At 33.6% G+C, this 24,356-nt stretch overlaps 4 protein-coding genes across 6 annotated transcripts; 2 read left to right on the top strand and 2 right to left on the bottom strand.

Moving 5' to 3' along the window:
* Positions 1–2,563: 2,563 nt before the first annotated feature.
* Positions 2,564–10,660, bottom strand: LOC126683341 (uncharacterized). 2 transcript variants are annotated; one of them, XM_050379202.2, is made up of 21 exons: positions 10,464–10,660; positions 9,595–9,849; positions 9,012–9,136; positions 8,787–8,831; positions 8,625–8,706; positions 8,456–8,524; positions 8,207–8,377; positions 8,052–8,117; positions 7,308–7,376; positions 7,091–7,216; positions 6,944–6,987; positions 6,515–6,754; positions 5,491–5,582; positions 5,247–5,344; positions 5,135–5,176; positions 4,131–4,253; positions 3,971–4,019; positions 3,819–3,880; positions 3,056–3,117; positions 2,912–2,981; positions 2,564–2,830 (listed from the first exon to the last, which is right to left on the bottom strand). In XM_050379202.2, the coding sequence occupies exons 1-21, from the start codon at positions 10,620–10,622 to the stop codon at positions 2,825–2,827; spliced, it is 2,055 nt and encodes a 684-aa protein (XP_050235159.1). In that variant the 5' UTR covers positions 10,623–10,660; the 3' UTR covers positions 2,564–2,824. The 2 variants fall into 2 exon arrangements, with proteins under 2 accessions (XP_050235159.1, XP_050235158.1); XM_050379201.2 differs by having other exon boundaries at positions 2,912–2,963.
* Positions 10,661–11,701: 1,041 nt separating this feature from the next.
* LOC126682833 (ubiquitin receptor RAD23b) lies at positions 11,702–15,577 on the top strand. The gene is made up of 12 exons (XM_050378593.2): positions 11,702–11,895; positions 12,022–12,183; positions 13,055–13,093; positions 13,171–13,241; positions 13,319–13,363; positions 13,727–13,904; positions 13,976–14,110; positions 14,238–14,309; positions 14,821–14,868; positions 14,957–15,066; positions 15,162–15,240; positions 15,319–15,577. Exons 1-12 carry the CDS (start codon positions 11,830–11,832, stop codon positions 15,433–15,435), a joined length of 1,122 nt encoding a protein of 373 aa, XP_050234550.1. The 5' UTR covers positions 11,702–11,829; the 3' UTR covers positions 15,436–15,577.
* A 414-nt stretch (positions 15,578–15,991) lies between these two features.
* Positions 15,992–18,354, top strand: LOC126681108 (pentatricopeptide repeat-containing protein At1g20230-like). The gene has a single exon (XM_050376490.2). It carries the CDS (start codon positions 16,143–16,145, stop codon positions 18,231–18,233), a length of 2,091 nt encoding a protein of 696 aa, XP_050232447.1. The 5' UTR covers positions 15,992–16,142; the 3' UTR covers positions 18,234–18,354.
* On the bottom strand, positions 18,282–21,377 carry LOC126681109 (uncharacterized). Of its 2 annotated transcripts, none has more exons than XM_050376491.2 (7): positions 21,230–21,377; positions 20,826–21,019; positions 20,498–20,737; positions 20,273–20,384; positions 19,970–20,144; positions 18,913–19,153; positions 18,282–18,702 (listed from the first exon to the last, which is right to left on the bottom strand). In XM_050376491.2, the coding sequence occupies exons 2-7, from the start codon at positions 21,007–21,009 to the stop codon at positions 18,413–18,415; spliced, it is 1,242 nt and encodes a 413-aa protein (XP_050232448.1). In that variant the 5' UTR covers positions 21,010–21,019; positions 21,230–21,377; the 3' UTR covers positions 18,282–18,412. The 2 variants fall into 2 exon arrangements, with proteins under 2 accessions (XP_050232448.1, XP_050232449.1); XM_050376492.2 differs by having other exon boundaries at positions 21,215–21,371.
* Positions 21,378–24,356: the final 2,979 nt, after the last annotated feature.

Below are 24,356 nucleotides of genomic sequence, written 5' to 3'. Positions count from 1 at the left end.
ATTTAATGATCAGTTAAAAGTATTGTGATAATTAAATATTAAATTGATTTATTCCTTTGTTTGACGTACATTTTTATCACAATTATTGCACTATAAGAGTCAAATTAGTCAGATCTCACATATATAATTTAGTGGCACAACTATACAATTCAAACATGTGAATTTCTCATTTTAGTTAATATAATAATTAACTAAACTGAATTATTGAGTAAATCCCAAACTAGCTAGTTATAAAAGAGTTAATTGTATATAAAATTATCCCCTTTACATGTTTTTTCATTTTAATTATGTACTTTAAAAAATATTAAATAAATCACCATTTATATTTTTTTCAAATCTATCACCGATAAAAAAATCCAGTATAATTTTCCTTCTAAATAAATGTCTTAATCTGACTAATGCCCTAATTAACACAAAAAATACTTTCATCTTATTCTTTTTTTTGTTGATTTCGGTTGTCGAGTAATGAAAGATATACTGAATTTTCACATTTGTGAAAGATTTAACGGTGATGATTTTATTTGACAATTTTTAAAAGACATAATTAAAATAAAAAAAAACGTATAAAAGTGATGTTTTTATATGGAATTAATCCTTGATAAAATTTAGAAACATTGCTCTTGCGTAGACATTTAAAACAATTTAAAAATATTATGACTTGGCAGTGAATATTTCAATTTTCAAGATTGTATATGTTGTATATGAAGCTAGATGATACCTCTAAAACTTTATTTTACATCTCAAAACTTACTTGATTGACAATAACTAACAGCATGAACGAAAGGATGTGCACATAATTTGAAATATTCCTCCATCCTATACAAATAGTCGAAATAGAATTTGCATATGAATTAAAAAATAATGGTTAAAATAGTTATATTTTATTAACTTTCAATAATAACTTTAATTTTAATATTTAAATATTATTAATTTATATTATAGAAAAGGTAATTATAGTGTTGGAATTGTAATTAAATTTTGAAAAAATAAATTTTTTATTAATTTTTAGGCTTAAATGCACCAAAAGTCACCAACTTTAGCGTGTTTTTGCTATTTAACATAATCTTTTAATTTTGACAAAAAAGTACATGAACTTTAAATTTTTTACAATTAAAGACACGGACACCGTTTTAGATTAAAACGGCGCCGTTTTGGATGTAAAATGACATTATTTTTCAAAGGAAAACACACGTGGTCTTAATTGCAAAAAATTAGAAAGTTCATGTTAAATATGTCAAAATTAAAAGATTATGTTAAATACCAAAAATACGCGAAAATTTGTGATTTTTGGTGTATTTAAGCTAATTCTTATATTGTATAAAATGATAATTAATGATGACGTATAACAAAATTGGTTGAAATTAATGAAGGTTAATATTGATATTTTGCAAATTAATACAGTTACTTTGCCTATATTTTAATACGCCCAAAATAACCATTTTGCCATTTTTTGGGACGGAGGGAGTATGAGATTTTTCTTGGCCTCATTTGATGCCACTTATCTAGTGTTACGGAAAGGGTACTAAACTTCATTTCGTTATAAACAGATCATTGAATTACATTTTTGTTACAACGGGAGGTCACTGTGACTGATTTAGTTAAAAATTCTTTTTAACAATCGAATAATCTTTCATTTAAAATAAAGAGCAGTTACAGGCGTAAGAATTCAGAAAGGCTATAACTGTTTCTAATGACCTGACATGGAACAAGATATAAACCTTGATTCGCAGATCGCCTTACAAAATAAAATCAAAATTACATAACTGCTCTAATACAATAAGATCCAATTCTTTTCTGCCTAACAGAAGACTCACAAACTCTTCATAAGTTCAATTCCAAAAAGGGTATTGAACTTATTGTGAATTACAGAAAAATCACTTAATTATACCCCTTTTTGTAAATTCAGCTTGCCACATAAATAAAAACTTTGCATTTTAGTGTGAAAAACGGTGCACTTTATATGGATAACTTCTATTGTAACAAAGTGCAAAGATGAGAGACCTTTTTATAAGAAAATAAAGTTTGGTATCCTTTCTATAAGGACATGTAAGTTCAATGATCAGAGTGTTTAATATCCTTTTGATGCATAGCAATCTAAGAAAACTCAAAAGCAATAAAATGTATTATGAAAGTCCTGCTACCACCAAGCTTATGCAAGAGAAAGATGAGGAATATGAATAAATAATAAGCACGAGACTCCGAGAAACTCGGGGATTCGGACGAAATGTATCCGTAAAGTCATTCAGGGATTCGTACAAAATGTATCATTACTTCTTTGCTAGGTATTTAATGAAATAGGATCATCCAATTCCTAACCTAACAATACCCTATGTTTTGTTCAAGGTCTCCAATTCCTACAGAACGTATCACTAAAATATATATCCCCATAAGAGGATATGGCTGAATAGAGCTAAACAGGTTTTATATGCGATGAAAAATAAAAACTAAATCACTCCACACCAACAACTATCATATTATACATCGTACAACATAATTGATAATTTTTCTTTTTTAAATTTTTTAAGAGAATAATAGCAAGACAAAATTATTGGGACAAATAGCATTTTCTACAAGAAAACATACCTAATATTAAACTAAAGGTGTATTTACAACTACCGAATTGACTAAATAAATGAAAACATTAGTCATGTACACTTAATGGTGAATCTGCACAAGCTGGGAAATAAGTTTCTCTTCTAAGTACTAACTTACCAGAACAAAGCTATGCCTACAAATAATAAAATTCTCTTAATCACGCGTCTCTTGATCCCTGGTATGTAAAATTCTTTCTACATTCATCCAATGATCCCGATCGCTTCTGACATTATACCTGAAAGCTCTCCTGTTAGACGATAATGGTCGAACAAACAACACAAGCAAGCATGTCAGTAAAAACAAAACAAATATAAACCTGAGCATTTTCTGTTTTATGTTTTTGGAGTTCTTCTTGAGCACATATAAGTCTGTATAATCCAAAATAACTAAGCAGTTAGATTAGACAAAACATGTATAGAATGAGATCAGATGCATATACATCGCTATAGTATTTAGATACCTCCACTGCAGCTCGGTTATTTCATGAAGCAGCTCTTTCTCTCTATCATGAGCTGCTTCTAGCTGAAAATTTCAGACAGAAACCATTAGCTTGAAATATAACAGTAGCGTTACCAACTAAAAACCAAACCAAACAGAAAAATCAAACCGATAAATTTGACAATATAATAAAGCCAGTTTTGAAGTTCGCTTTGATTTTAGACGTAAACAATTTTATTTCAGTTTTAGTAAAAAGAACAGAAAAATCAGCCAAACCGACTGGTTCGTTTTAGTTCGGTTTGAAATTTCTTACATACCTATAATTTTGATTTGATTCAGTTTTAAAAAATAAAATTTTGGTTCAATTCGGTTCAAAGTGAATGCACACCCTACAGCCAACCCTTTTCATGCAAGGGCCTGGCCCTGGTAAGATAGTTTGCATTCATACATCTACACCATTCTGACCTATTTTCGTACTACTTTACCTAGTTCAAAAGTTCTATATAATTGTTTGATAAGTTCTCCATTTGTCTTTATGCCTCTTTCTAAAAACAATAGAAGTACCTCGTATATTTCTCTGCATGGATAAAGTCTACTTTCTTTTCTCGTCAGAGAAAAATCAAACCAAAACCCTCTTTGACAAAACAAAGATAAGGTTATTTGCAGAAAGAAAATTCCAGGACTTGTTACGGCAGCAATATACATCACAGAGCCAACTATAGAGTGGCATGACAATTTGGTTGGGAACTCTTTAAAGGAAATTAAAACGAGCAACCATTACATACCAAAGATTTCTCCGAGGAACCTGATTGTGCCGGTGCGGATCCTCCATCAATGGCACGGTTAGCTGAAGTTAGAAAAAAACCATTAAGGTAATAATCCTTAATTACAACAGCATGAGAAAAGGAAGTACAAGAAGAACCTAAAGCATTTGCACCTGGAGTGTCCAAACCACAGATTTGCCTCATTAGATTAAGAATACCATCCTGTTGAGGGGGAAAAGACCAACTATCAGAAGCAGGAACACCAGCAGCAGATTAATATAAGTAATAATACTAAGAAAAGCAATTGCTAACAATGCCATTGATGACACATACCCTTTGAACAATGTTGTTCTGCAAAACTGAATTCAGCAGTGGAAACAAAGAAGGACCAGAGAGACCTGATGATGTGGAATCAGGTGTTGGTGGTAAAGAAAGTCCATGGTGTTGGTGAAGCACCTAAATAACCCAAATCATTTTCGTAAGATGAGGAAAACTATACGGTTCTTCGGAGAAACATGGTTGCATATACCTAACATAAAAGGCTTTGAAGTGCCATCCTCAAAAACCAATACGCAGATCATCTTAATACATTTTGATTGAGGTTTAGCACAGATTACTCTATTTTAAAGAATGGTTCTAAATTCAAGGACTTGAACTGTTATATCAAACTTCTAACCTGTTCACTTCTTATTCCTCGAAAAGATGATCCTTACATTGATATTAAGTGCTAAGCATGACCATAATCCTAGATAATGCAGAGCTAATAATTCCGTACAGCAAGTCAAAATTGACATAGAAAACATTAAGTAGCAGAAAGTTGAAAGACTGCTTCCCTTGATATTCCCTATCCGACATAATATAAACATAGAAACTGGTTGCAGCAATTCTCATAATTGATGTCGTGAGAGAATCAAACCATAGTATGCTTTAAAGAGTTTACACATTTATTCATCATACAAAAAGGAATCCAACAGGGCGTCGGAATGCAATCATCATGTATGTAATGAACCCCATCAAAGCTAAGTTCCACAGCTAAATAATGGTTTATGCATAATAAACATGGTCTTCGGTGGGATTATTTGAAAAGAGCTAGGTTTATAGGCTATAAGGTTGTTTAATTACAGAAAACAACCGTTATTATACTTGGTTCATTTGAATTGATATGATTTTAGCATATAAGAGGAACATTAGAGATTATATAAGAAGATCTTCTGAAAAGCAGTTTTTTTGACTATGAAGCTTTTTATGCTCTTAAAAAATCACAATGTGCAATTTTGAAAAATAAACAATCTATCAGACATCATGGCATATATATGCTAACATCACAGACTACCAACCTGCATGCTATGACTCTTTTGCAATATAGGCAGTGGAGCCACCTGAAAATGAAAGTTGAGTTATGTCCTGTCTAGACAAAAGAAACATGAAGGCCAAGATCCTTTTAGTCACCTTTTCAATACCGACATTCTCAGAAGTAACTTTGAAACGTCCTCTTTGCTGAACAACAGGTGGCTTCGCTTTTTCATCACCTTCATCACTGCCTGATGCTGCAAGATTACTTTGATTAAATGGGACGTGAAACTTGAATTGTCAGGGTAGGAATATATGGCAATCATTCCAACGAAAGACAACAAAAAAAAATTGCACAAGGGAGAGAAAGCATAAGAAGAAGAAAGAGAGTTTAAGAACGTGCCTGAGACTTTAGGTACTTTAGGATGCATTTCACAAAGTACATCTTCTCCTTCCGTGCTTGAATTGTTGGATTGCTGATATAACAACTTATCGCTGCAAAAATTAAGAACTCTTGGTGAATTTAGGACCAGTAGGTTCAGATAATAAGATCCGAAAACATTGTAAGTGGATGTTTTTACTTGTATCCCTCCCCTTAACAAAACCCCTAATTTCATACACGATTAGGATTTACATATTCTCCTTTACTCTCCCAGAGCTTCTTTCTATTTTTCCATTGCATTTAAGTAAACTAGTGCCTTTGAACTTCACATGAAAGGCTCAGCAAAAGCCATGTTTGTACTTACCGAGTGTCAACCAAATCCAATATCAACATGATTTTATCATTATATTCATAATCATCATTCATCAATATCATACAAGACCATGTTATGCCAATCTTCTCTTATTCACCATTACATGAAGTCTTTCCCAGTTCTTGAATAGTTTAATGGCTAAACCCATCCCGAGGCCCCTGTACTTTACCACTTTTGTTTAGGAAGTCCCTACTGCAAAAAGGTTTTCTTCTGGTCCCTCTACTTACCTGATGTTTGATTTTCTTGCCCTTTTTTGTTTTCTTCCGGTCACAGTCCCAACAAAAGGGCATGCAAATCAAAATTGGGCAAGTCGAAGAACCTGACGTGAACAAGTTTGTGGTAAGGGATTCCTAAACAAAAATGGTAAAGTACAGGAGCCTCGGGATGGATTTTGCCTAAGTTTTATCACCACTGTTATGACAAAAGTTAAAACTATTTATCTAACAAGCTAGATTAAACATATTTCATATTTGGATAGAGACCATCAAACCAATTATGTTTGAGAATTAAGTAAATCAGCCTTTCGGAGGTGATTCATGAATGTCACATGTCAGTAAACCTATTAGTTCCTGGACGACAGTTGAAAAGTCACTCAAAAGAAAAGTATAAGGGAGTAAAAACCAGGTTGGTGCACCATTTATTTTCATTTCAATGTAAGATTGAGCGTCAAACCTTTCGCCTTTATTAGGAGGAGCTCCATTTTCTGCTAAATTAGAGCCATTTGATGCACCTCCTGTCTTCTGTTGTGAAGCTATGCCCTCCGTTGGTCGACCATTGATCTCAGAAAAAGGTTTTTCTGTCACATTGTTCTCCACATTACAATCACAACAAGGTGAAGAACTTTGTGAAATGCTCTGTTCATATTGTGGACTCATAATGCTGGAGTCATCATCAGACCTTTCATATCCCACTCTATGAACCAAAAAAACATGATTTTGATTAGATGTCTTCCAACTAGAAATTGAATTTAGAAACAATGATGCTTCTTTCACGTAAACCTTTGAGCATTAGCTTTGTCCTTGCAGAATAACTCATGTTTTACATTCTGATTAATTGCTATGAGTAGTGAACTGAAGATTAAAAGATTGGTTAGAAACGTACTTTGTTAGAGGAGTAAGTCGATTCTGTGTCAGGTCATTCTCATCCTGTGAAATTTATGATCATGAGGAACCAAAGGAATCCATTAAATGAAAAATAAAGATCAAAATTCAAGTAAGCTAACAAGCATCGAAAATAAAATTGAACTACCATTTCTGGGACTTGTGACAACGAGGAATGCCGAGAATCTAATTGCTTATCAAGTGCATCAAATGAGGATAATGAACTTGAGCTTCCTCCTGTACTCATATCAGCTACTGAATCCTCATCTTGTATCTGATAGGAAAATAAAGTAAAATCCAGGAAATTGTACTCATTGTTCCAGCTTAACGATCACAGTATAGAACAGCAGAGACGAGTGACATACCAGGGAAGCTTGAGCCTTCACATCTTCAAGATTAAAGTTCCAACCACTAATACCCCGTTTATACTCATTCTACAAATGTTCATAATGAAGTTTTATAAGGTAAAACAATGAGACACTTAAAAAAAACCTCAAAACTAACTGGTATAACAAGATGCAAAGATCATATAAGGTGAAATTTCTAGATAGGCCATAATTAAAAAAAAAAACAAGAGTTGTTTGAGGAAAAGCATACAACTCCTGAGGAAACATAAAATAGCATAGATAGACACATATCATAAATAAAGCTCACAGTCCATGTAAAATGATACCAAAAACATGATGCAAATTAAGCACAAGTAGCATCATTTCTAGGTGAAAGGTCAAGCGAACAAAAAAAAGGTACGTCTAAATATCAACTGTTACAGACAGATTAAATTTTGAAAAACAGAATTAAAAGGCTTTATTGTCCATGCAATTTCTTCTTTTATTGTATCTAAAAAGATTAATGATCTTTCACATTTTATATTTTCCGGACTAACAAGATAGATAGTGACAGAGAGAGTGCTTTTAAGAGAAGTAGAAGAACTATATAGTTCTTGTTTAAGAAAATGACGTGAAACGAAAAATCAGAACCTAGACTATGATTAAATGGGAAAATAACTGAAAGCAATATTTTATTTTCTTTACAGAACAACTTGGAAAAGGACAATAAGGGAGAACATTTTTTTTCTTCACAGGCCACATTATCTCTTCTTTAAAGAATACCTGTGATAATTCCTCCTTCTGCCCATCCGGCATCTTCTTTTGCGCAAGCATATCCTCTTCCTTTCTCTGGGTTTTAAATGACAGATTTTATAAGCATACGGTACACAACAGCATGTATAAAAAATATCTTGTGATCCCAAAATCAGCTGACTTACCTTCAATAATCTAATACGATCACCAAGAACAGGCAGTCCTTCCAAAACTGTCCTTGATAGGTAATCATTTGACCTTGCTTGCCTAAAAAAAGAGTGCTTCAACAGCTTCTTTGCCGAAGGCCGTTTTGAGGGATCTTTTACCAAGCAACTAGCTATCATCTGCTTAAAAGACTGGAGAAAAAAAAAAAGGGTAACGATATAAAACATAATTACTGAACAAAGGTACTGGTTTGTTTCTTGAAAGTATACCTTAGAGAACTTCTTGTCTCTTTCGTAATCCAAACCGGGGGGTGCATTTTGTAATGTCATAAGCAATACCTTTCAAAATAGAATTTGCTTCAGAATAGCTATGAAAGAAACAGAATTACACTAAGGGATAAGCGAGTAAGATAAACATTTTGCGTATTCATGAATGCACCTTCATAGGAGGATATTTTGAGAATGGAGCATGTCCATGAGCAAGCTCCAAAGCAGTAATGCCAAACGACCAAATATCAGCTCTGTAGGAAAATTTCCAAATAAAACATAAAGATTATGCTAGTCATCCAGAATGAAATGGGAATGGAAATAGTAAACTAACTTGAAGTCATATCCATGCAACTGCTCCATGACCTCAGGTGCCATCCTGCAAGAAGAAAATATCAAGAATTAGTACAGGTTAAAATCTAAATATGTCACAATATTTACAGTGAAAATTCTTTACCAGTGACAATTTAACATTATCACTCCAAAACTGGTGCATTAAGAGCATTATTTACTGACAACAATGCTTTTACGGAAAATGTTCTATAGATTGAAAGCATACCAGCAGGGTGTTCCCACAAATGTATTCCTCATACGTTGTCTATCACCTGAATCAAAAAGGCAAGCAGAAACACCAAAATCTCCCAACTTGATTGCACCCCGTGAATCAATGAGAATGTTTCCCGCCTTTGAAAACAAAAAGATATTTTTAAAATTAAATAATAAAAAGATTGATATTTCATATTTGTGCAAAGACTAATTATTACTATTAGCAATCTATATTGACACGTAAGTTTAAATTCTGCAGCCAAGACAGAATCAAATGTTCTGTTATTTGACATCTGAAATAAAAATTCCAAGCGTTTAAACATGGTGTAAAAGCCGATCTTGTCTGTATCAGAACCGAAGTATTAATATAACCTCCCTTTCACCGAATCCTAGCAAAAAAGTACCACTAGTCAACCTAAGTAACCTATCAAATTTGAAAGTTGAAAGAAAATTGAGACACATCAGACAGTAACACGTCTGGAGTTTACTTCACAGAAACATAATAAACAAATGACTTCGCTGAAGTGTTAGTAAAGAGTCCGGTGTGATGATTGAAGTAACATATGGAAGAGACTGAAAACGGATCATTTACTCACTTTAACATCTCGATGTATTTGTCCATGATGATGAAGGTACTCTAAGCCTTTTAATATCTCACGAAGTATCGTTGCTATCACAACTTCCTCAAAACCATCTGGATAAGCAGCCTTCAAAATGTGTAGGCAAGAACCTCCAGCCATGAATGGCATAACTACCCACAGATTATGATCAGAAACAAAGGAGCAGTGTGATTTGAGAACATTTGGATGGTCGATTAAGATCATTGTTTGCACTTCACGAGAAATGTTACTCTGTCGACATCACGTATCAAAAAGAGGGAGGGGAAAAGGCATTAAAAAGTCAGTTAAAAATGATAGGTGAATGCATAAAAAGGCAAAACACGTCTTTAGTCCAAGAATATCAAACTACAACAGTCAAGACTACCGGATTATTGTAAAGTGAAGGAAAATACTGCCAAACGTACTCACACAGCTGCGGAGAGTAAGAAACTCTTTCTTAACAGGGGGATTGTTAAAGGCAATTGCTGTTGGTATGCATAATAGCGCAAAATGAGAAAGCATTCATCAATTTATTCGGTAACTTTCATCTTTTAATAGTCAATTTCTGTTAGTTAGGATTGCTATGAATGCCCTATTCAAGCTGATATGCTTACAATTATTTAAAAAGAGGCCTATAAGCAATTAACACCGCACTGATTATAGAGTCGAAAACTAGCTAAAAGAAGCTGACAATAAACAAGCTTTAATCTTTCTACAATGATAACTCTGTAAAGGCAATGCAAAATCCAGTATCTGAGTTCCATTGTCATGAGTTGTATATTTTTGTAAGTATTAAGTCAATCCCTGCCTCCATGCATAGCATATATACCCAACCCATATATAGAAAGAAAGAAAAAGAAACATACGAGATCAGAATTATCGCGTTCAAAGTCGAGAATCTTGATAGCAACAATCTCATCAAAAGGAATACACAAAGCTCTGTGCACGGATGCACTCACTCCCTGTCCAACCTCTTCGTATAGGACGTAAGACTCTGCTCCTATGGGATACTTCTTCTTCTCCATCGATCGGATTATAATGTTAGAATCCCCACAGAGGAGTGATGAATAATAATATGCAGCAGCTGCTGAGAGATGATGAAATAGTGAAAAAGAATACGAAAAAAGTATTAAGGGGATCACATGAGAGAGAGAGAAGTGAAAAGGCAAGGCATTCCCGTGAAATTATGAACTTCAAAGCGGGACTCTCGGATAGCCGCTCAAACTTTGCACCATTCAGTATTTATATACCATACACCATTTTCAATCACACCAAATCCAAAATCGATATCTTTTAATTAATCAACTTTAATTGAAATTCAAAATTACTATACTTTTTTAAAATGCCTCCACTTCAAATTTATTTATTTCTATTTTTCTAATCAGTGTTAAATAAAAAAAAGTAGTCTATCGTTGAATCAAGCATAATTGTTAAGTTAATAAAATTTTAAGGATTACAAATTTACTTATGAATCAAATTAAAATTTTAAATCTACTATTTCAAATATGGGAAAATTACACCCTGTTTTCTATTTTTTTGAAATTTTTACAAGATAAGATTCTATGTATAAATATTTTTTTAGCACAATTAAGCGGTCGTGCTTTGAAAAGTGAACGACTAAACCCTCAATATAATTATAAAAAAGTAATGTCAATTTTAAATTATAATTATAATTTAAATAATACTACTATTTTATATGGTGGCGGATGGACTAGGACTACGAATAGCAATGGAGGAGTCATTGATTTCAGACCATTGATGATAAAGATGCTAGAGTAGTTTTAGTTGATATTCTTGATCTAGTTTCAAATTTTTAGAAAGTAGATTTTAATTGGGTGGCCCATTCGGTGGCTAAAAACGCCCTTGTGGATGACTGCTCTGCAGTTCTCATCATTTACTTGTGAAATGGCTTACTCATTAGTGTTGAGGAGTTATTTTCTAATTGTATATATCATTCTTCAATTAATGAAGTTTAATTTTTGACAAAAAAAAAAATAAGATAAAAAAAACTATAAGCAAAAATACAGTAAATGAATAATATTTGTGAGTGACGTGTTAGAGAGTTGAAACAGCCAGCATATAAAAAAAAAGAGGCGAAATAATGTTTTTAATTGTTGAAGCTAATTGCTTGTAGCAGCAATAAGCACCTATATCTTCGTGTAGGGTTTCTTCTGCTTCTTAGAAAGCTAAAACGCTGTCGTTTTTTCCTTCTTCTTCCCCAAATTCGCCGATATGAAGCTCACCGTTAAAACTCTCAAAGGCAGTCATTTTGAAATTAGAGTTCAGCCCACTGATACTGTGAGTCTGCTCTTTTCTAATTACCAATGCCTCGCTTCATTTTTTTCCTTATTATTATTTTCAGCTGAGTCCTAGAGTTATTGTTTTTGCGAATGAATACTAATTTAGATGTGTTGGGTTATGAAGGTTATGGCAGTTAAAAAGAATATAGAAGATGTGCAAGGAAAGGATAATTATCCATGTGGGCAACAGTTGTTAATTCATAACGGGAAAGTGTTGAAAGATGAGACTACATTGGCTAGTAATGACGTCTCTGAAGATGGTTTTCTAGTTGTTATGCTTAGTAAGGTATCTTCTTTATTAACTTTATTGCATTTCTCTATCTTATTCAACACTGCTTGTGATGCCAGACTTAAGATTTTGGAGGCCATGTTTCTGAATTGAATTGTCAAATCGCCTTCTAAAGATTTCATCTTAGTTAACAATTATGGTTTTTAAAAGTTATCACTTAGCTAAAACAATTTCCTTCAAACTATTCAAATGGTTATTTGGCTAGCACACTTTCTTTTTGGACATTCAATGTATGTATTAATTGACAACTTGCTAATTATGATGCTGATACTTTCTGACTTATTGTATTGCATTTGTAGTATAAGAATACATAACAAAGAAATAACCAAAAACAAATAGTGTATTGCGGATTAAGAATCTGTCTGCCACATCCGTTTTGGAAACTAACTACAGTGTGCCAACATATATTAAAAAAAAATTGTAAGGGCAGACTAAAAAACATTAGTTTTGCTTCTGACCTTGAATAATATATGAGGTCCAGATTAAAAATTGGGGGAATTTTCTTACTTACACTTTTAGCTAATAGAGACTTCCCAAATTATGATTATAGCAAAAGTATGAAATTGGGTGTCATCACCCTGCTAGCAGATGGGATAATATCTTAACTAAACTGAAATCTGAAGGTTATTGCATATAAATTATGCAAGTGCTGTTGCGAAATAAGGATTTTTGTGATTCTGAAGTTTATTCTTTAAAAAAAATTGTTTTTCTTAAGTATTCTATTCTATTTTTTATGGGTTCCGTTAACATATTTTTCTTTTCTTGTGGGGTCACTCAGGTTTGTCTGCAAAAGCACTTCTTTATTGTTTATTAATATCGTCTGTTACTGCATCCTAACGGTGCTCCACTCAATTTTCTATTTTGACAGAGTAAATCTTCAGGTTCATCTGGGACCTCATCAACCCAGGTAGATTTCTTATTTTGTTTGGTGTTTCCTGTTGGGATCTCTCTCTCTCTAAACTACAATTTATTTGGCTATAACAGCCTGTTGCATCAACTCCACCTACAACTGCGCCAACTTCAAATTCAACTCCAGCAGTTGAAGTTCAAGCACCGTGAGTCCACCCAGCCTGTGCATTTGCAAATATTGTCAGCCAGATTTATTTAATGCATTGTATATTTGTCATTGCAGGACCCCAAAGAATGCGACGTCTGCTTCGGACACAACAACAGCCACGTATGCACTCTATCTCTAGCATTATATTTTCTTTTTATGTACTAGTATAATCTAATAGCACAGATGGTATGCAAATGTCTTGTCTGAGCACTTAAATTCTTGCCTGTGAGGCTGGAATCATGAGAGGCTGTCTGCTCGAATTTTGTATATGAAACCTAAATTATGGTTCTGCCCCTTTTTCCATTGAAATGGATGATTGATATTGTTTCTATGTAACACTTTTCGGTTTAGATCTATTCATCTCAACAATGTCAGAAATTGCTGTTGTTAATTCAGTAATCATCTTTTGCTTTTATCCACTTTCTGCATAGGAAATAAATGTATCCAACTGTAATTTATAATCATGATGTATCTGTGTTGCAGTGCACAAAGTGAGACCTATGGTCAAGCTGCGTCAAATTTAGTTGCTGGTAATAACCTGGAACAGACTATTCAACAGTTAATGGATATGGGGGGTGGAACATGGGATAAGGAAACTGTTACCCGCGCACTTCGAGCTGCCTACAACAATCCAGAAAGGGCAGTAGACTACCTGTACTCCGTAAGGCCAACTCAGTATATACTCCACTTCGATATTTGTTTATATTAGTACTTATGCTGCTTGGTCTTCAGGGTATTCCAGAAACAGCAGAAGTTGCTGTTCCGGTGGCTCCTTTCTCTGCAGGTGAGGCAGCTGATACCGGTGCTGCTCCTGCTGCACCTGTATCTGGAGGACCAAATTCATCTCCTTTGGATATGTTTCCACAGGTATTACTTTATATTTCAGGGAAATTTCATCATTTATTGCACATGTTTATCACATAAGATTTTGGTGGGAGCTTGTCATCTATTGCACATGTTTGCTCCTTATTTAAGTTCTGTGAAACTTGTCCAGGGGACAATTTCTGCTGGTGCTGATGCCGGCGGTGGACTTGGCACCCTTGATTTCCTTAGAAATAACACACAGGTATGATTCTAGTTATTAGTTGTTGCTGCTCTATGTACGGGATTTGCAAAACTAAGCAGAAAAATAAGAGAGAGAGGGATATGGAAGGATGGAGACTTGGAGAGTTGGTTGAGCTATGGAACGGTTTCGTTTATTAGCATGCCTTTCTTCCATGAAATCAGTAAGCAGAATTATAGATAGCTTGCAACCAATATAGTTGAGATTAAAGAATACAAAGCCTTGATAATGGATGGGGGGAGGGACAATATTAGTGTACTGCCGCAGTAATATACTAAGGTGTGCATGCAAACGATGTCCACGGGTCTGTCAATGCCTGAAGTAACGTACAGGTATATACTGTAGTGGCACATTAGTATAGGCAGGCAAAATAGATGTGGATTTCGATTGGGTAGGTATTGCTTTGGATATGTTTACAAAAGGTTGGCTTTGCATGCTACACTTAGTGGATGATCCATATCTTATGTGTTGAGTTAGTTTGGTCTCACTAATAGCTTTCTATTTTCCATGTTAGTTCCAAACCTTGAGATCAATGGTTCAGGCAAATCCTCAAATATTACAGGTTTGTTCTGTTTTTATTAGTATTTCTTTTCTCTTTCTCCCATTGGATTTAATATATATTAGCATTGAGTTTTACGGTTTTGCTGCAGCCCATGCTTCAGGAGCTTGGAAAGCAAAATCCTCAGCTGTTAAGAATGATTCAAGAACATCAGGCAGAATTTCTTCAGTTATTAAATGAACCTCTAGAAGGTTCAGAAGGGTGAGTCTTTTATTTGTTTATTAATGATAAATGGATACTGTTTCTTCTTGAATGCCATCTGTATAATTTATTAATGAGATGTTTTTTCTTTTCAGGGATCTATTTGATCAGGGTGACCAAGATATGCCCCATGCTATAAATGTGACCCCCGCTGAACAGGAGGCTATTGAACGGGTATATTTCCATTCTTGTCGTGTCGTGTTACTTTTGCATTTCATTCACTTATTAGTTTCATTTTTCAATTTTAAATAGCTGGAGGCAATGGGATTTGATAGAGCCCTAGTTATTGAGGCATTTTTGGCTTGCGATCGCAATGAGGAATTGGCGGCTAATTATCTATTGGAAAATGCTGGAGATTTTGAGGATTGAAATACTGAGTTTGAGACATAGTTTTTTATTTGAATTATTATTTTTTAGATGGATCTGCCTCTTGGTTAGTGTTTGGAGTACATTGCAATTATTGTAAACCCTTATCACGAATCATTTGAAAATTAATTTTCATTTTGTGTTATGGCTTGTTGCTTTATACTTTTCACATTCTCCATTAACCCACTTGTTTCTACATGTACAGATAACTTTATTATTAGGCAACAATAATAATAATAATAATAATAAGGGTTATTAGCAAAATAAATTATAAATTTTAGCGTGTTATATGACTATAAATTTTAAAGTTAGTAGAAAAATTATTATTTTTTCATTATAATGAGATAAGAGAGAATTGAATCATATTCATATATGGAAAAGTAATACTCCTACCATTAGATTATATATGTGGAGATTATTAAAAAAAATTAGTTAATTCAGTGCAGATGATATGAGGTCGGGGATTCGACCGAAGTTGCGGTTTGCCTGTTTAAAAAATTTATAATACTACCAATTAATTGATCTCTGTTTTGTTTTTTTTTTTAAAAAGAAAAAAAAAAGAGGATTGCAGAATGCTACTCATTGGTTATTTTACTACCTTAGTAATAACACAACACATAACAGTAATAACTCTCTTAGACCGATATGAGACGTATGAAGTGAAATAGAAGCGGGTTGTCTTCAATGTTTGAAGAAGTGGTTCAAACTTGATGAGTATTATGAAAAGCAAATCAAACCTCAAAAATCACATGATACCCACAAATTTTCAGTCTCATCAGAGCATCAAACTAATAAAGTCTTGTTTATATTCCGGTGACTTAAAACATGCACGCTTCCTGTTCGATAAAATTCCTGACCCAGACTTGCCCACATGGACCATTTTAATTTCAGGCCATACTCAACATGGATTTCCTAAGAAAGCCATAGATATCTACTCCACATTGTTGTCGCGCCATGCAAAACCTGATAAAGTCGTGTTACTATCAGTAGCTAAGGCTTGTGCAGCTTCTGGTAATCTTGTCAAGGCTAAAGAGATACATAACCATGCAATTCGTTTCGGGTTTAACAAAGATCTTTTGTTAGGTAATGCTTTCATTGATATGTATGGGAAATGTAAGTCTGTTGATGGAGCTAGATGTATTTTTGACAATTTGGTTGTTAAAGATGTTGTTTCTTGGACTTGTATGGTTTCTTGCTATGTTAATTGTGGCATGTGTAGACAAGGAATATTAGCTTTTAGAGAGATGGGGTTGAATGGGATTAGAGCTAATTCGGTGACAGTTTCATCGCTTTTACCTGCTTGTACAGACCTGAAGGATGTGAAATTGGGAAGAGAGATTCATGGGTTTGTTTTTAGGAATGGAATGGATGGGAATGTTTTTGCGACTAGTGCACTAATGAACATGTACGCTAGTTGTTCAAGACTTAAGCAAGCCAGGTTTGTGTTTAATAGTATGTATCAGTGTGATGTTGTCTCATGCAATGTAATGTTAACAATGTACTTCTCGAATAAAGAATGTGACAAGGGTCTCGCTTTGTTTTATCAAATGAGAAAGGAAGGTTTCAAGCTAAATGAAGCTTCATGGAATGCTGCAATTAGTGGTTGTATGCAGAATGGTAAACATGAATTGGCATTGGAAATATTTTGTAAAATGCAAGATTCAGGGTTTAAACCCAATAAGATCACAATCGTTAGTGCCATACCTGCTTGCACAGATTTGGAAAGCTTCAAGGGTGGCAAAGAGATTCATGGTTACGCCCTTAGGACCTGTTTTATTGAAGACATAACAATAGCAACAGCTCTAGTTTTGCTGTATGCCAAGTGCGGGGATTTGGAATTTTCGAGAAAAGTTTTCAATATGATGCTAACAAAAGATGTCATTGCTTGGAACACCATGATCATTGCTAGTTCGATGCATGGGAACGGAGGAGAGTCATTGATGCTTTTCCACAAAATGTTGGCCATCGGGGTCAAACCCAATTCCGTTACATTTGTAGGTGTCTTATCGGGTTGTAGCCATTCTCAGCTTGCTGATGAAGGTCTTTTGATTTTCCATTCAATGGGTTCCAGACATTCAATAACTCCGGAGGCAGATCATTACTCGTGCATGGTTGATGTACTAAGCCGTGCTGGTCGGCTAGAACAAGCCTATGAGTTTATCCAGAAAATGCCTATAGAACCAACAGCTGCTGCCTGGGGAGCGTTGCTTGGGGCTTGTAGAGTGTATAAAAATGTGGATTTGGGGAGAGTAGCAGCAAGTAAGCTGTTTGAGATCGAACCACGTAACCCTGGAAATTATGTGCTATTATCCAACATTTTGGTTACTGCCAAACTGTGGGTTGAAGCGTCAGAAATAAGAAAAAAGATGCGAGACAAAGGACTTGCAAAAACACCAGGGCGTAGTTGGGTTCAAGTGAAAAATAAGGTATATTCTTTTACTGTTGGAGATAAATGTTATGAACAGAGTGAAATGGTGTATAGATTTTTGGAGGAGATGGGTGAGAAGATGAGGCAAAGTGGGTATCAGCCTGACGCTGATTTTGCTCTACAGAATCTAAACAAAGAGCAAAGAGAAGCAGCTCTTTGTAGCCATAGTGAAAGGCTGGCAGTTGCCTTTGGGATACTGAACTCGGGAGGAAAGTCGACAATTAGAGTGTTCAAGAATTTGAGGATATGTGGGGACTGTCATAATGCTATCAAGTTAATAGCCAAAATCGTCGACATGCCCATCACTGTAAGAGATTCCTTTAGATTCCACCATTTCAAGGACGGATCTTGTTCTTGCCGTGATTTTTGGTGATCAATCAAATTATTTCCGGATACAAATTTTATCACTTCAATTCATGAGTGCAGTAATGCCTGTTTTACCATGTCATAACCAACATTCGTCCATACAATCAGAAAGTTGCAATTACATCACATATACACACTAATGTGACCATCCATTAATATGGGTGGCAGTTGGCACCAATAGGAGACTCAGAAGTCCCTTTCTGGGAAGAGAACAGGAGCAAGCAGAGACCAAACATAGAGACCTGCAGTTGCCCAGGCCGTGATAATCCGGACCCACACAGAAGGCCACCCGACATCAACTAGCTTTCCGCTCTCCCCAACCGAGGTTGACCAACCAGTCAATAGCATTGCTGAATACATACTAGCAAGAGAAAAGATGATGTGGAAGAAAGCATAAGAATATGTGACTGGCTTACTTTTCTCCTTCTCTTCATGCTCTTCTGCTATCTTATTTTCCAAAGGCAGCAATGGTTTCCCTGCACATCAACAATAACAAAAGAATGAAGCAAAAAATGTTCATAAACATTCTTATGGCTACTGTACAAAGCTAGAGGAAAAATGACGGTGAGTTCTCGTACTCTAATTAATGGTTTGGGTTTTAAAACAAAATTGTTTACATATCTTCCCAGTCTTGGTATTTAATCCATTACAAAATAAAAAATTGCACATCTTTGCTCAAGATTTACCTGCACGAGGTGAACTTGGTGGTGAGAGAAGAGTTGTAGAGGATCCAGCACGTACTGCAGAATAGACTACAGATAGGACAGTCGTAAGCAGACCAATAGACAAGGTTCCTGTGGAAACAGCTTTTGAGTGTTTGTGAAGACCATTGCACTCGTAATCCCTTGGTTCACTGGAAAGTCCACTGTAACATAGGTACATGCAGTATACAGATATAACTGAAGCCGGCAAAATGCTACCATTTACCTGTTTACCACCAACACATAAATAATTATGGTGACAGTACTACTACTACAACAACATTTAAAAATCTTAAATTCTTCATAAGAAGAACAACAAGGGTACAGCTATTCAATCATAACTACAAACATCAGTTGAAAAAATTTGCTATCAACAACAGGCCATTCAAAATTACCAATCATGCCAGTACAAAGATGAGAGAAAGATTTTCAAGAATTTTGGAGGCACTCCTCTCCGAGAATACAAGATCTTGACAGTGGATAAAATTGTAAGATAAAAGTTACATTCTTTTGTTTTGCATGTTGCCAAGGGCCACATGAACAAAGTTCCATCCTAGACGGCGGCGCTCTATCATTTGAAGGTATAAAGAAACAATTAGATAATTTCTTATATGGACTGCTTTGGCCTATATTTTGCTTGAAACATTTTGGCATCAGCTTTTGGAGATTATGTGGAACAGTGAAAGGGTCCATTTGAATGTAATAGAAGGCATCAATGCTATTAAAAATCCCCAATAGAAGATACTCTACGTATTACATGTTTCAAGAGGCAAAAACGGGTTAAAAAACTACTCATGGGATCAAAAATCTAATGAATACTTAAACAAACGGGTTAAAAACTACTCATAGGACCAAACATCTAATGGATGCTTAAATGTACACTGAATATAATTTAATCAGCATTTTTGTATCAGTTGTACTTTTGTCAAATGAAAATCTCAAACTATATAGTATCTTTGTTTCATGCTCAAGTGTGAGAGGCATGCAACATGGTCAACAACCATCATAAGCAAATAAATAGGAGGAAAAAGTATAAACTTACAGCAGGGTGCAGTGCGACAATAGCAAAAACAACTGCAAAAATCAGGGTCATGGTAATGAAGAAAGTGTTTAACCCACAGTCCTGTCCAGATGGTGTGAACCAATGGAAAAGAAATCCCGAGAAGACGAATGTTGCCAAATAGCAAACAAGTGATACGGCAAATAGAGCAACGTACCTATATAATTTAGATTGCAAAATAAATGCTAGTTAAACGTCATTGCAGAATATGTTTAAAAAACATCATTGCAGAACATGAAAAACAAAAAGCACTATTAATATGGAAGTTTACTAAGGTGAGCTAACCAGAACTGTTCATCATATCCAACCCACTTGTCATTCCATCCATGAACAAAATCCAACAAAAGCACAACTTGAACAAGAAGAAAGAATCCTGATCCAAATTTAGATATCGACTCTACATGAAAACAAAAGTTTAATTGTTAGCTTAAGCAAACAATTTGACATTACAACGGAAGAGGTAGCAAATAGGACAATCAAAATCTTAAAAAAGAAAAACAAAGTGATTACCATAGAAGCTGACAATCTCATTTGGAAGGAAAAATGTAAAGATAACCAAAATACACCAAGAGATGATTTTCATCATCCAACCACCATGGTGTACACCATCACGAGGATCCTTCTGATTTTTGACACCAACCATCATAATGGCGAGAATAGTAAAGAAGAGAAAATTTCCCAAGCTAACACGCAGCACGGCATCAGTTTCAAACCACTCCCTATCGGGGGTCTTATGAAAGTGATTAATCCCTGCATGAACATGAGATCAAAATCAAAACAAGCTAACCCAGCTCAATGAAAAAACTAAAGCAAACTAACTGGAGAAATTGTATGTTACAAGGAAGCTTTTCCATGAGAGGAGCTGCAACTTCACGGAGAATCCATGAGACAATTAGAGACAAAGCAAATAAACCGCAGTAAGCAATCCTAGCTGACCGCCTGCTTATTCCTGATACGACAGTTCGGCATGCATCGCAGGCGCACGCAGCACAGCAGGACGCAAGGCAAGAAGCCGCCCACATCTTAGAAAACCTAAAATAAATAAATAAATCATCATCAACCTAATTCTCAATTTCCAGATTCAACTAGTTCAAGATAACATATTAATGGAATCATGAAGACAATCGATGATCATTGGGAAAAGAAAATTGAATTCCGGCTTAAATTAGATTAGATGACAAATCAAAACGAAAACCTAAACAAAAACTTAAAAAAATTAAGACATACTAATTAAAAGAATACCGGTCAGGAATTTAAAATTGGAGAATCAAAAATGCTTGATCGCTGAAACAAGACAAATTTCTAAAACAGGAATTCGCTTTTATAATAGGATGGATGATGATCCAACTTTGTGTATTTGTGTTCTCTGCAGCAAGCTTTTCTTTTATTGACTCACTCGCTGCCGTTCGTTCTGTAGGTTTTTTTTTGGACAAAGGATCAATTCACCCCTTCAACTTAGGCACAAAATATCAAATAAGTCATTCTCGCTGCTTTTGGTACAAACAAACCAAAACTTGCGTTTTCGTATCCAAAAACCCTTCCCTCACTCTCATCCAAATAAGTGAATCACACTCTCTAAAAAAGATATTAAAAGACCCATAATATTTTATTTATCTCTTAAATTAATATTTAATCCTTTTAAAATTTCAATTATATTTTTATAATTTTATAGATTTTAATTATTAATTAAAACTAAAGGACTCTTTTCTCCTTTTTTCCTTTCTTCTTCTTCCCCTTCCTTCTCCTCCTCTTTCTTCTTCTTCTTCTTCATTCTCCGACCAGTATCTGTCCTCTGCCCATTGCCGCTTCCATTCCCACCTCCACCACCGATGAACGATCGAGCGGCGACGGCGGATTTTGGTAGGCGGCGGTCGGTAGTGCGGCGGCGGTTATTGGGTTGGAATTAGATTTAATTATTTTTAATTAGATTTAAATAGGGTTTAATTATGTTTAATTAGGATTAAATTAGGATTAATTGTGTGTAATTAGTATTAAATTAAGATTAATTAGGTTTAAAAATTATAATTAGTTAATCCATTCACTTTTTTTGTGTCGAAGGGGTATTTTTTATACGAAAACACAAGTTGCGGGTTTTTTTTGATACGAAAACGCAAGTTGTGGGTTAGTTTGTATCAAGAGCGGCGAAATTGACTTATTTGATATTTTGTGACAAGTTGAGGGAGTGAATTGATCCTTTCTTCATTTTTTTTAATCAACTTAATATCATTGGCCATTCCTAATCAAAAAAAAAAAATGAATAAAGGATCAATTCACCCCCTCAACTTGATATGAAATATCAAATGAGTCATTTTAAAGCTTTTTAGGTCAAACACACCCGCAACTATGTCAAAGTGTATCAAATCAGCCCATCTCCACTTTTACCTCCGCAAGTGAGTTATACTTTTTCGTAAAAAAAATGGAAACTTTTTTTTTGAAAAAATCTTAATATTTCATTTATCTCTTAAACTTGAAAGTTTTACAATTTCAATATCTTTATAATTTTAAAAATTTAAAAATTTGCATTTTTTAATTAAAAAATAAAGATTTTTTTCTTTTTTTTTTCTTTTCCTTCTCCTTCTGTTTAGGTCGATGGTGGGAGTGGAGGTAGGGGTGGAGGCGTACGACAGTGGGTGGAGGTCGAAGCCGGAGAAAAAAAAATAAAAAAAATAAAAAAAGGAGGGAAGAAAAAGAAAAAGGAGAAAAAAGTCCCTATATTTTTATTAAAAATTAAAATTATTATTACTTCTAAAATTATAAAAATATAATTGAAATTTAAAAATTATCAATGATCAATTTAAAAGATAAATAAATATTAAGAGTTTTTTTAATTTTTTTATATTTTTGTATAGAGTGTAATTCACTTGTAGAGATGGGAGTGGAGAGGGGCTAATTTGATGTACTTTAACATAGTTACAAGTTTGTTTGACCTAAAAGATTCTAAAATGGCTTTTTTGATATTTTGTGCCAAGTTGAGGGAATGAATTGATCCTTCGTTTATTATGAAATTATTAGAAACCCATTTACGTTTATAACAAAAGATGTCATATTTATAAAAGATTTAAGTGGTAATATATTCGCTCAACTTATAAGCCGTAGTTAATTAACATATATTTTAATTGTATAGTTAAATTAGTATGTAAGAGCATCCCCAATGGAGTCTCTAAAATTGTCAAACTCTTTAAATTAAAGAGTTTGACAATAAATTAGGAGTCCAATGGACTCTCTATTCTTTATATTTAGAGTAAGAGTGAAAATGGCTCTCCACATGTAGAAAGTCATTTTCACTCTCTACTTCATTTTTCAAATAGTAAAATTTTAAATTTTAAAAAATAAGGTGGTTATTTTTACTTTTAAATATTATATTTTTACTTTTAATAAAAAAATTGAATAAAAAAATGAATAAAATATTAAATAAAAAAATTATTTTATTAATATTTAATATTTTATTAATATTTTTTATTAAAATAAAATAAAATAAAATTTAATATTAGAGAGGCAATTATTTTAATATTATTATTATTATTTAATATTTTTATTTTATTATTAATTATGAAAATTATATACAATAAAAAACTGATATTAAAGAGTCCATTGGAGTAAAATTTTAAACATCACTCTTTATCTTTAAGATGCTCTTTATTTTACAAAATATGCTCTTTATTTTAAAGAATACTATTGGGAATGCTCTAAGTATTTGTTATTAATTTGCCTCATTTTTTTTATCAGATTCAGCATGTGATATTTACCCTCGATTTTGTTAAGTACCAATTTTTTAAAGAAATTTGTTCGTTGTGGTCTATCAACACAAGAATTTAGTTTTTTGTTAATTCACCCCTGTTACTGTAAGTCCTTTTTTATCAACTAGTTTCGCATTACGTGCTATGCACGTGGCTCGTAACGTAACTCGTCAATGAACATATTAGTAAATTTATTATAATTATATTAATTTTTTATTTATAATAAATATTAAATTAATTAATAATTTTTGTAAAAATAAATATAATATATTCGGTTATTAAATTTTTTCCATACTGAATTTATTCTTCTTTTGACTTTATAATAAACATAATTAAATAACTAACTTAAATTTATTAATAATGTCTTTGAAAATAATAAGATAGAAATTTAAATAATATTATATTGACCAAATACAATATTTTAATTTTATAGTTCAATTAAACTAAAAGATAGGTATTCCTACTAATTTGGAGACAATTTAGTTAATTTTTACATACTTAAAACTAAATTGGAGATAATTTAGCTACCTATTCTAATTAGGACTTTAATTACAACAATGATTAATTAAATAACTAATTAGTTAATGACTATAAAACCTTTATTTAGTTGGAAACTGGAAAGGATTATTCAG

The sequence above is a fragment of the Mercurialis annua genome, linkage group LG5 (assembly GCF_937616625.2).
Source record: "Mercurialis annua linkage group LG5, ddMerAnnu1.2, whole genome shotgun sequence".
In the NCBI taxonomy this organism is placed as follows: domain Eukaryota; kingdom Viridiplantae; phylum Streptophyta; class Magnoliopsida; order Malpighiales; family Euphorbiaceae; genus Mercurialis; species Mercurialis annua.
This window is presented reverse-complemented; position numbering and strand designations above follow the sequence as displayed.

What these genes read in the sequence shown, in the direction of transcription:
- LOC126682833 (XM_050378593.2), top strand. Translation starts at nt 11,830, where the DNA reads ATGAAGCTCACCGTTAAAACTCTCAAAGGCAGTCATTTTGAAATTAGA. An exon ending in TCCTTAGAAATAACACACAG is followed by an intron (nt 14,310 to 14,820) that starts GTATGATTCTAG and finishes TTTCCATGTTAG; the next exon opens with TTCCAAACCTTGAGATCAAT. An exon ending in AACAGGAGGCTATTGAACGG is followed by an intron (nt 15,241 to 15,318) that starts GTATATTTCCAT and finishes AATTTTAAATAG; the next exon opens with CTGGAGGCAATGGGATTTGA.
- LOC126681109 (XM_050376491.2), bottom strand. Translation starts at nt 21,009, where the DNA reads ATGTGGGCGGCTTCTTGCCTTGCGTCCTGCTGTGCTGCGTGCGCCTGC. An exon ending in TTGTCGCACTGCACCCTGCT is followed by an intron (nt 19,154 to 19,969) that starts GTAAGTTTATAC and finishes GGTGGTAAACAG; the next exon opens with GTAAATGGTAGCATTTTGCC. An exon ending in ACCAAGTTCACCTCGTGCAG is followed by an intron (nt 18,703 to 18,912) that starts GTAAATCTTGAG and finishes GTTGATGTGCAG; the next exon opens with GGAAACCATTGCTGCCTTTG.
- LOC126683341 (XM_050379202.2), bottom strand. Translation starts at nt 10,622, where the DNA reads ATGGAGAAGAAGAAGTATCCCATAGGAGCAGAGTCTTACGTCCTATAC. An exon ending in AACGCGATAATTCTGATCTC is followed by an intron (nt 9,850 to 10,463) that starts GTATGTTTCTTT and finishes TGATGTCGACAG; the next exon opens with AGTAACATTTCTCGTGAAGT. An exon ending in CAAAATATCCTCCTATGAAG is followed by an intron (nt 8,525 to 8,624) that starts GTGCATTCATGA and finishes CTATTTTGAAAG; the next exon opens with GTATTGCTTATGACATTACA.
- LOC126681108 (XM_050376490.2), top strand. Translation starts at nt 16,143, where the DNA reads ATGAGTATTATGAAAAGCAAATCAAACCTCAAAAATCACATGATACCC.